General features: G+C 40.1%; 1 protein-coding gene across 1 annotated transcript; it reads right to left on the bottom strand.

Annotated features, from left to right (window-relative positions):
• Positions 1-3,063: 3,063 nt before the first annotated feature.
• LOC143286700 (glucose-induced degradation protein 8-A homolog) lies at positions 3,064-11,032 on the bottom strand. The gene is made up of 5 exons (XM_076594376.1): positions 10,972-11,032; positions 9,662-9,787; positions 8,779-8,975; positions 7,958-8,155; positions 3,064-5,992 (listed from the first exon to the last, which is right to left on the bottom strand). Exons 2-5 carry the CDS (start codon positions 9,777-9,779, stop codon positions 5,828-5,830), a joined length of 678 nt encoding a protein of 225 aa, XP_076450491.1. The 5' UTR covers positions 9,780-9,787; positions 10,972-11,032; the 3' UTR covers positions 3,064-5,827.
• Between the last annotated feature and the right edge of the window lie 2 nt (positions 11,033-11,034).

Below are 11,034 nucleotides of genomic sequence, written 5' to 3'. Positions count from 1 at the left end.
AACCAGTGCGCATTTAATCACTGAGTTCTTTCTTGAACGTATTACTGCAGTTCTGAGGCACATCTTGGTCATCATTGTTTCCCTTGTCCATGGAGTTTAGTACCTAACTCTTTCCACACAGACACATACACACACGGTCTCTGAAGTATAGTTTACAATTTAACCCACCTGGTTTGATGCCATAAACGTCTGATCTCTGAATTTAGGGGGCTTGATTTTACTGTGATTTTAATCCAAACCCCTAACCAGCCTACAAGTCTGTCTGAATGTGATAAAACAAATACCTGCACCAAAAAAAAACAAAAAAAAGTCTGCATTTCCATATGGCACTGTTCAATATGTTCACTGCACATCAGATAACCAAAGCTTATTTTTTTGCCTTTTGAATATAATTGTGCATGTACATATGTTTGTTTTAATAGAACCAGCAATAATAAATATTGTGTGTGATTATATTTTGGGACACTGCAACTCTGTTTATGAAACTGAAAAAGAAAGCAGGTAAGAGATTTTAGAATGTTACATATTACAGTAATATTAACATTCTGTGTTGCTTTGACTTTGAGGTTTAGCTTCCACATTCAGTCATATCTACAATTACAAAGCGTTGAGCCATTTTTACCTCACATGTAGGCAGCCATACTATGTTTTCAGGATTGTGCAGGATTACAGGATCTTTAACATGCATATTTGACCTTTTACAAGTGTGAACACACAAAGGGTATCAAGGCATAAGCAGTTCAGAAGAGCTGTTTACCTGGGAGGTGGGAAAACACTTCCTCCCTTAACCCACTGGGCACCGGGGTTGAACATGGGGAGCCTCAGATTGAAGACCAAAGCTCTGACCACTGGGCCATGGCGCCTGGTTGAGATGAAATGTAAAATGTGATTTTTTTTCTTTTTGGTGATCTTGCATTTTTGATGATTGTCTTCCATATTTATTCTATTTTTCTGTTCTTAAAAAAAAAGAGAGAAAAAAAGAGCAGTTAATATAATTGTCATTCTCACATTGTTTTTCCACTTTTGTCTCTTTCTTGCTTCACTGAATTTTCTTTGATTTTTGTTTTGTAGTCAAAATTTTCCTTTGATTTTTGTTTTGTAGTCAATATGAATTTATTACTACCATTATGAAGAATGTACCCTTAATTTTTTGTCCAGCACCAAATAAGAAAACTGGATGTATATGGGATCCCAGGTCCGTAATATATTATTATTATAAAAAAATATATAAAAAAAGAAGAAAAAAAAGCTTACCACTGGATGGTTTTATAATCCTCTTGTGTTTTCATGTCTGATTCTGAATCCAACTTGATCGTCTCAGTCCTGTTGATGTCAAACGAACATGAACAACCATGTTTCTTTGCAATGATGTCCAAAAGGTTTGTATGTGCAATATTCAATAAAGTTTACAGTTTTTAAAAAAATTTTGTCTGATGCAGCTATGGTGTGTGTGTGTGTGTGTGTGGCAGAGAGAGGGGGGGCACCAGTGGATTGATAAAGATCCAACCAATGAAAAAATAAAACCTTAGAAGAAGAGAAATATACAAGCGCGCTTTGTTTTCTGGTTCTGACACCTGTGCACACTGGAATATCACAAATCCCAGTCACGGGAATGAGTGCTTGTTGAGCAATTGAGCGACACATTGGAGTTGTATGCAAATGACATAGCCGACTTGATATTGCATAAGGAACATACAGAATACAAGCTTGTTGAAGAGGGTCACATGAAGCAATTTCCATGAAGAAAAAATCAGCAAATGTGTTCCATAGCATGACTTACTGCCCAGAAAAACCCCCCAATCCAAATAGAAATCTGTGCAAAATCAACCCCATAGCAACCCCTGTGTGCCCTGTGCTGTTCTCTTGAATAATTCATGCATCCTTTCATTTTCAGCTTTTTAAGGGAAGGGGCGCTCAATGGTTGTTTTTTCTTGGGGTAGTTTTTACCTAAAGTGGAAAGTTCGGGTCTGCAAATGCATAGTTAAGTGTGTGTCCCAACGACACAACATCATGCATCCATTCCTGATCACAGGAGATAGACTGTCTCCACAGCGGGGAGTTGAACCTGTCTCCTGCGTGACAGGGAGGTACGCTAACCTCTTCAACATCAAGATTTAATGGAGGATGTTTCCAGGTAATAAATGTTTACAATCCTGGATGTTTGTAGCTAACACACATTCCAAATGCAGGATGTTAATATATGTTCAGAATACAGGATTTATTGTAGCTATTTCATGTTCAAATTAACATTTTCCCTAAAAATTCAGAGATTCACCTCAGGTGATATGTCACCTTACATGCCAGAAATGATCGCTTTAGTGCTGGAGCAAGTGCACAAACTCCCCCGTGGGGATGCCGGGGGTCTATCAGTATAAATAGCATCCCCGCCTTCCGGAAATTCTGTGCTAGAAATTTCCTCTTTTCTATCACTCTCTTTGTTTCTGCCTTTTTTTTTTTTCTTTCTTCACCGTTTCCTTTTTCTGCCTTCCCAGTCCATTCCCCTTTCTTTTTTCAAGCAAGCCTTGACACGTTTTTCTCTTTTCTGCAGTCTGTGATGTACTATCTGTGCTGTTTTGCTCTGGCGATAAGGTAGTGAAATTGTAAACACTGGGATGGGCACTAGCTGTCTATTCTGCAGTGTTATTTGCCAGTATGACCTATATTATGTATTTTTTGTTTGGCTTTGAAGGATTGTTGTTGTTTTTTTTTTTTTACAATTTTTTGTAATCTGGGGATGATAAATTTAGTAGAATGGCTGGTGTCTTCAGCACGGCCTAATCTTATTTGCAATGAGGAACTAAAATCTAATGGTTAGGATAATGTGTCATGAACTGTATTTTGTAGGTTTATCTTATAGGTGGGTTATTTTTGTGTGTGTGTATGTGAGTTTTGTGTTGATGCGGCTGAGCATTTTTATGGTTTGACAGTCCTGATATGGCCCTGTGCAGTTGGCTGGACTACAACACTTAACAATTAACCAGTGCACAAACATACATGCAACCCTCCACCCCACCCCCACCTCAACACACACAGTCGAATACACAACTCAGCACAACAAACAGATTTCAATGCAAATAATTTTATTAGCATAATAATCACATGACAGTCAGATTCATACACTGACTCATAAATATGGCCAAAACAAAGCCACAGTTAACACTCACTCCATCACTGAAAATTTGCTGCAGAGTATGATTTAAGAATAAAATGTGAACACCCTCAAAAACAAAACACACTCACAAACACCTATACACAGCATACAGCAGTACATCCCATGAACTCACGTAATGTCTCTGTACATATTTTGCACAGCCACACACACACACACACACAGATGCCAATATTTGAGTCATAATGGCTCTTGCTGTTCAACTTGCATCTGTGACTGCTTCTTCTCTCCATTTTTTTCTTCTGGGAGTAAGAGCTGATCTCGGATAGGGCAAGAGATGATTATGTACATTCTGTGCATGCATCCAAATTCCAGCAAGACTGACTTAACAGCTGTGTTACCTCTACAAGTTCTGTGACACTATCATCATTTGCAAAGCCACACACACATAAATCTCCTATTTACTGCTTCTACCACAACAAATACAAAAGTATCAAAATCCACTTTTTAGCTTTAATATCTTAAGTTTTTAAGAACACATATCAAAATCAACATTGCCAGGATGACATGATTTGATACACATCATAATCACAAGTCTAATATGACAGTATCACAACTAAATCAAATACAACAGAAACCTTCAACAAAAGATTTTTTCCCTTTGATTTTTGAACAAGTATCTGCAGCTTGCAGTGAAACTTGATTTGTATAAACCAGTCTTTCAGTCTCAATGTTCTGCCTTGCCCATGTGTTTCACTTCTTGTGAACTAATCCAGAGATGACACCTGGGTCTGCCTTTCGTGAAAGACTATCGAACAGTGAGACTAACAAAGGAAACTTACATTTTAACTAGACTCTTACTACCCTCCCACCACTACATTTTAAAGTCACCTTTTAAGACTGTGGCTGCAAACAAGACAGAGAAATAGAGACCAGATGCCAGAAAGCCAACGCAGTCAGCTACCAACTCGCCCCTCTCTTGAAACATCCCAGCATCCCCATGAGCACCAAGGCGAAACTCATCAACGTCATTTACCTATCAACGTTCACATACCAGTGCCAGACATGGTCCTTAACAAAAGCCCTCGAGAGAAAACTGGTCACCTGTGAAATGAAATGCTTGAGAAAAGCAGTGAACAAGACCAGGAGAGACAAGATCAGGAATGAGGTGATACGAGACATGGTAGGAACAAAACCAGTACTACAACACATAGAACAACAGAGGATCAAGTGGTTTGGACACCTCACACGTATGCCTCTGAACCAACCAGCTCTTCGGGCATACAACACCAAATACTCTGGCTGGAGAGCCAGAGGAAGACCAAGACGGCGCTGGAGCGACTCAATGGCAGACACCCTCAGAGCCCACGAGATGTCCCTCCTCCAGGCCACTCACCTTGCTGCAGACAGACAACTGTATCTCCCCGCGACGCCCACCGGTACAAGCAGAAGGGAAAAGTAAAAGTAAAGTAAGTAAGCTGCAAACAAGAGTGAAATATTCTGCCATCATCTGATAGACTAGTCTGAGCCAACCAGAAGACTTAAGTGCTGTCTGCTCTCAGTATAGAAGGCAGTGTGAGTGTGTTGAAGACATTGAAAAGTGAAAGTTGTTGAGGCAGTTTTACAGAACAGTACTGGTATCTCCCACATCACAGCAAGCAATCCAGCACAGCCACAGCAATGCAGAGGTTATTTTCTTCCATTTGAAGCTTATTTAGGACAATTGTACATAGTATCTCCCTGTGACGGTATCTTGAAACAAACAGTCTCAGCAGATATAACCTCTGTTCACATTGGCAGGTAAAATGTTTTGGCTTTCCCAAATGTGGCTACCCGACAACAAAAATAACAATAATAAATAAATAAAAAAAAAGAAAGAAAGAAAAAAAAAAAAAAGGATTTAAACTGGACTCTCTTGTAGTTGTACAGATCAGTTTTACACCCCGAAGTCAACATGCACTGGGTGACAAAACACACCAAAACCTACATTGTCAACATTCCTTTCTTTAATCAAATATGGAAAGAAAAAGGAGAGAGCCAAGATCAGAACATGTTCAAACCACGTCATGCATTTCCACTTCAAGTGATAAGTCAATACACACACAAACCATACATCAATGACAATGAATCTATTTTAACTGACGTAGTGAGAACACATAGGTATCATAGGGTGGAAAAGTATGTGCCTGCATGCGTGCTTGCAAGCGTGTGTTATTTTACATGTAAAAATTTCAATCTTTTGCACTGAATTTCTTCTAGTGGACTATGATGAAGTTTCTTCTGAAAGTTTCAGATTAATGATGTACTTTCAGTGACTACAGACAAATTCCTGATTTGAAAGTGGACAACAGAGACAGGTCTATTAATTCTTATAAAGATCAGCTGTTCTCCTTCCGGGGAAAAAAAGGATAGATCAGCAAAACGTCATCATTTTAAAGGGGATGTAACAGTTTCACAGTGTACCTTCTTTTCTTTCTCCCCTTCTTCTTTCAAACAGATGACATTCTTCCTCATTTTAGAGCAGATCCTTTGCTAAACTGAACATAAAACAACATTAAAGTTCAGAAAAAAAAAGATAGAAAAAACAACAACGTCAATATCAAAACAACTATCCAACAGTAACCACATCCACAACACTGTAAAAGACAAGACACCACATGATGGTAACAGGTCAATGTCCCCCCACCCCCCACCACCCCCTCCCTGACTCTCTCCCCCTCACTTGGGGTCCTCGATCTTGCCGTGAGCGATGTCGGTCATGCGGGGGTACTTGACCTTGCGCTTGTCCAGCTCGTCCTGCCCCCACATCACCAGCTTCAGCAGGCTGGCCAACTCCGGCGTGGCGTCCACCTCCAGCACTGCTGCGTTCAGCTCACTGGCCACCTGGGGGGAAAGTTCAGTTGCTTGATCATTGTCAGCCCATTTCCTTTATCATCATCGTCAGTTCATTTCCATCATCATCATCATCATTGTCTGTCTATTTCCATTATCATCATCATTGTCCATCCATTTCCATTATCATCATCATTGTCCGACCATTTCCATTATCATCATCATTGTCCATCCATTTCCATTATCATCATCATTGTCCGACCATTTCCATTATCATCATCATCATCATTACAGTCAGTACAACAGTCAGTTCATTCCTAACATCATCATCACTGTCAGTTCATTTCCATCATCATTGTCATCGTCTGATTTCAATGGAGGAAGCTGGCAGACAGTTAAGACGCTCAGCTGCTACTACAGAGAGTCTGTGAGGACTGAGGTTGTGGGTTCAAATCCCTCTCTCACCCTTTCTCCCAAGTTTGACTGGAAAATCAAACTGAGTGTCTAGTCTTTTGGACGAGACGATAAACCGTGGTCCCTTGTGCAGCACACACTTGGTGCACTTAAAAAGAACAACAACCCTATGGCAACGAGAGTGTTGTCCTCTGGCTAAATTATACAAAAAGAAATCCACTCTGATAGGTACACAAAGATATAAGCATGCACTCAAGGCCTGACCAAGCGCCTTGGGTTATGCTGCTGTCAGGCATCTGCCCTAGCAGATGTGGTGTTGCGTATATGGATTTGTCCTAACACAGTGATGCCTCAATGAGAAACTGAAACTGTCGTCATCACGACAGTCACTTCGTTTCCATCATCATCGTTATCATTTTGCAAAGGCAAAACATTCCATTCATTTTTATAAACAATGAGAAACAAATCTGGATCAGCAACTAAGGCAGTGTACATGATGTGTTTTTAGAGCTGGAAGAGTTGGAACTTTGATGCAAGCAATTATATGACTGAGTGCTGATATAACTGTGCCAAGCACAAACTGACTGTAATTTGGAATGGTTTGTGTCATGATTTCAGCAATTTATTCCACTATGAACCCAATTCTTCATTGTGAGAACTGTGGAACTGCTCACACACACACACACACACACACAGATCATCCCTTAAAAAACACACCAAGCTGCTGACTGCTCTTTGCTGTCAGTCAGTGTATCTTCACTCACTGGTGTCTTGCTGACCACATGACAGTCAACACATTTGCTCTTCACTGAGACGTTCTGATCAAATGATGGTTACCACTGTCCATACATCATTCTAAGAGACAACTAATCATCAAACGGTGAAAAAAAAGGACAAAAACAAAGCAAGCAAAAATAACAAAAAAGCAAAATAAAACAAACAAAAAAATCGCTATAAAGTCAGAAAGTTTTGTTTTTGTTCCGAAGCTATCTCCCATGCTGCATAAACTCAACAATTCCTGATGATCCTTTTATCATGACCAGACCCGTTCTTACCTTTGTGTTTCAGTATCACACCCTATCCTATTTATCATGTATATCAAGCCCTGCATTCACTATCTGATACTTTCATCAAACATGAATGATGATAAAACTGAAACCCTTCTTATTCACACTGACAGATCCTCCTCTGTCGGTCTCAACCCATCTGTTGTCCATGTAGGAAACTCTTTGACATTGACTTCTCTCCTTCTGCACTCAGTCTTTGAAGTTACAAAAAGACACACACACACACACACACAAAATGAACAACTTTCCTTTACTGTGAATCTATCTCAAGTTACAAGCAGGCCAATCTAAAGCGGCAGGGCTGTCTTCCAATGACAACAGCACTAACCCACCAAATGAATAACATCAGATAGCAGATTCAACAAGTCTTGCAGGAAACGACACGAGGAAAAAGGGAAGAAAACCCCCCAAACTACAAACATAAAAACACAAAACATGAACAGTGGATAGCCACAAATACCCCAGTTCAGCCCTGTATGACAGACACACAGCCATGGGTATGGGACAGAGGAGAAAAGCATGATCTGCACCCCACCTTCTGTCTCTGAGAGATGTGCAGCAGCTCCCCGAAGGGCGAGTTCTCTGGGTTCTCAAAGGCCAGCAGGGCCAGCGTCTTCTCCAGCTCCGTCAGCACGTCAGGATTCTCCTCCACCCGCTCCGCCAGGTGGGTCTGGGCGTAGTTCAACGCTTCCTCCGTGTCCTTGTTCCGGATCAGTTCGATCAGCTTCTGTTGCTGTGTTGCACAATCGTAAACACCCATCATAACAGGAAACAAAATAACCAACAACAACAAAAAAGTGAAAACACACATCCCACCAGTTCTACATAGAACATCAGAATCAAGACTGATAATGAGTCAAAACAGATTCATCTGTAATCTGCAAGACAAACATGGGGGTACATTACTGGTTAGTTAAGGAGGGTTCGCTTACACACTGTACATCATGGTGGTGCTTGTTTCTAGACAGAGGTCTTAAGGGATAGGTAAGAAGCAAAATGGAGAATTATAACATATCTGAGAGACTGTATACATGTGGACGCATTCAACAATAGGTTACAATCTTGAATAATGTCTTCAAAGGTTTGAGAGCCAGATATATTATGTATCACACTATATGAAGCCACTGCTGTAAACTTTATTGTGTGGGAGAAAGAAAAAAAAAGTCAAAATATCAAATAAAACAACCTTCCCTCCCACACCACATACACTTGCAGTCTATTACATGAACACGCTACATGTTAAAATATATACCATAATTTCAGCACAACCCAGCTGCCAGAACAGAGCCAAAACGTTTTCTTCAACACACTGGGTCAAAATTAAACGGTACAGGAGTAGAATTCCAACGGCCCTACCTGTAACCTGAAGTAGAGGTAGCGGTGTTTGTCCAGCAGTTCTGGGTACAGTGTGATGACCTCATCAATGGCTTCCTGGATCTGACCGTTCTGTACCAGACAGCGAAGGCGGATTCTGTTGTCCAAGGCGTCCAGTTCCACAGGAGGGTTCACACCTGCCTCTTGCCGAAACTTCTCTGCCGCCTCTTTAAAGCCCTCTGCATAAGCACCTTTTACCATAGTATATCAACCAAGTGGCTCTTCATGTACAGAAGCTAATCCAAACGTTCATTACACATTCGTACAAATGTATTCTTTTTTTGACACAAAAATGGATGTTTCATGTTATCAGGGTAATTTTTTTTCTCTTTATCCAAAATGTTTCATTCAACTGGCTTGAGAGACAGAATGCACTGATTATCATCACAGTGACAGGCTGTACATTTCAGCAACAGCTGTGCAGTAACGGACAATGTCAATCCGTCAGACTTGTGATAAAAAGTCTGTGATTTTTCGCCCACCATGTCTTCAAAATATTACCAGTTTTTTTTTTGCTGTTTTATTTTTTTATTTCCTCAAGATATAACAGCTGAATATGCCATATATAGGTTTAAAAGGGAAGACTGCGACCACACTGCCATCCACTTCACTGTCATTTGCAGTGTTGCTCAAACTGCCTGACCAGTGCAGTGGTTGTTTTCCCTTAGGGCTGTCTGACTCTGCCACACAGGAAATGGACAACAACAACAAAAGACACTGTATCGATTCAAAAGGATTTCAACATTGTCTTAATCATTATTTGTTGTCAATCAAGGACTTCAACAGTATCTTAACCATCATTCGCTGTCAACCAACACTGGTACCATCAATTTTTTTCGGAAAAGAACACGCCAGCCCAGCATACCTGTGATGAGATAGTTCATGATGAGTTTATTCATGTCAGCCCGCGTCACATGGGTGCTCTGCAGTGCTGCCATCCAGTCCTCTTTGCTAATGTCCTCAGTCTTGTCATTCTGATTCATCCTGGTACCTGAAAAATGACACACACACCACCTTTGTTTCATTTGAATATCATCATTACCCGCACCCATCCCAAATCATATTTTTGTATGATAGGTGGTTTGTGTAATTGAGTGCACAAATGTGTGTGTGTGTGTGTGTGTGTGTGTGTGTGTTTGTGTGTGCGCGTGCATGTGTGTGTGTGTTGTGTATCATGTGTGTGTGTGTTGTGTATCATGTGTGTGTGTGTGTGTGTGTGTGTTGTGTATCATGTGTGTGTGTGTGTGTGTGTGTGTGTGTGTGTGTGTGTGGTATGGTGTATCATGTGTGTGTGTGTGTGTGTGTGTGTGTGTGTGTGTGTGTGTGTGTTCCTTGCCACTGAACAGCTGTTCTTTTCCAAAATGCTTATATTTTTTTAGTGCCCATAAAAAAACATGAGGTCAACAGTTGACCGTCAAGTAAAATTTAGTGGGATCCAAAGAAAAGATGTCTAAGGCACCCCAAAATAAGATTAAGAGTGCTGGAAAAACAACAATAACACCTGGTTAACACATGATTAAAGACCCCGTAATCTATGTCACAGTTTTGAGGGCTATAACAATATTTATAAGAAAATACAAAAATACCCAACATACACAAGAATGTTCATAAGCAAGTTGAAGAAAGTCACATATGTAATATGATGCATTACTAATAGTAATACTAGTAACAAAGCAATAAAAAGAAAAGTGTGCTTAGACTAAACTTTTATTTGAGTGAAAGAAATATGTTAGAACAACACGGTAGTGTATGAAAACAAGGGCTGTAAACAACTCTTCCGTCATGATAAAATCATTCCATAAAGATGCTTTGACTCACATACTTGGAAAAAATTGGAGTGGGGATGGAAAGAAATCATTATTTGAACTCAAATATTTACTTTCCATGTAGCCATTTCTCCCCTTAAACAATGGTGCCCTTAAAACTCCAAAAACTGAGAGGCAATAAGTCAGGACTCGTCACAAAACTGCATGTTTTTCAGTTACTTTCCTTGGCATCATTTACGACTATTCCTTCCTTCCTCCCCCCAAACTCCTATCACAAAAATTAAACATTTAACGAACACAAACTACAATAACCGGATGCATATGTACAACACAGAGCATTAATTGTTTTTAAATGAACAATACGAGAAAAGTGAGTCAAACGGACTGAGAATCTTCTTTGAAAACATACCGACTCTCCAGCAAAAGGGAAATCGTAGGAAAACAAAAACGACAAACCGGAAGTTGCTTGTTA

Source organism: Babylonia areolata, chromosome 10 (assembly GCF_041734735.1).
Source record: "Babylonia areolata isolate BAREFJ2019XMU chromosome 10, ASM4173473v1, whole genome shotgun sequence".
NCBI lineage: Eukaryota > Metazoa > Mollusca > Gastropoda > Neogastropoda > Buccinidae > Babylonia > Babylonia areolata.
Note: the sequence above shows the minus strand (reverse complement) of the source record. Positions and strands in the feature narration are given on the sequence as shown.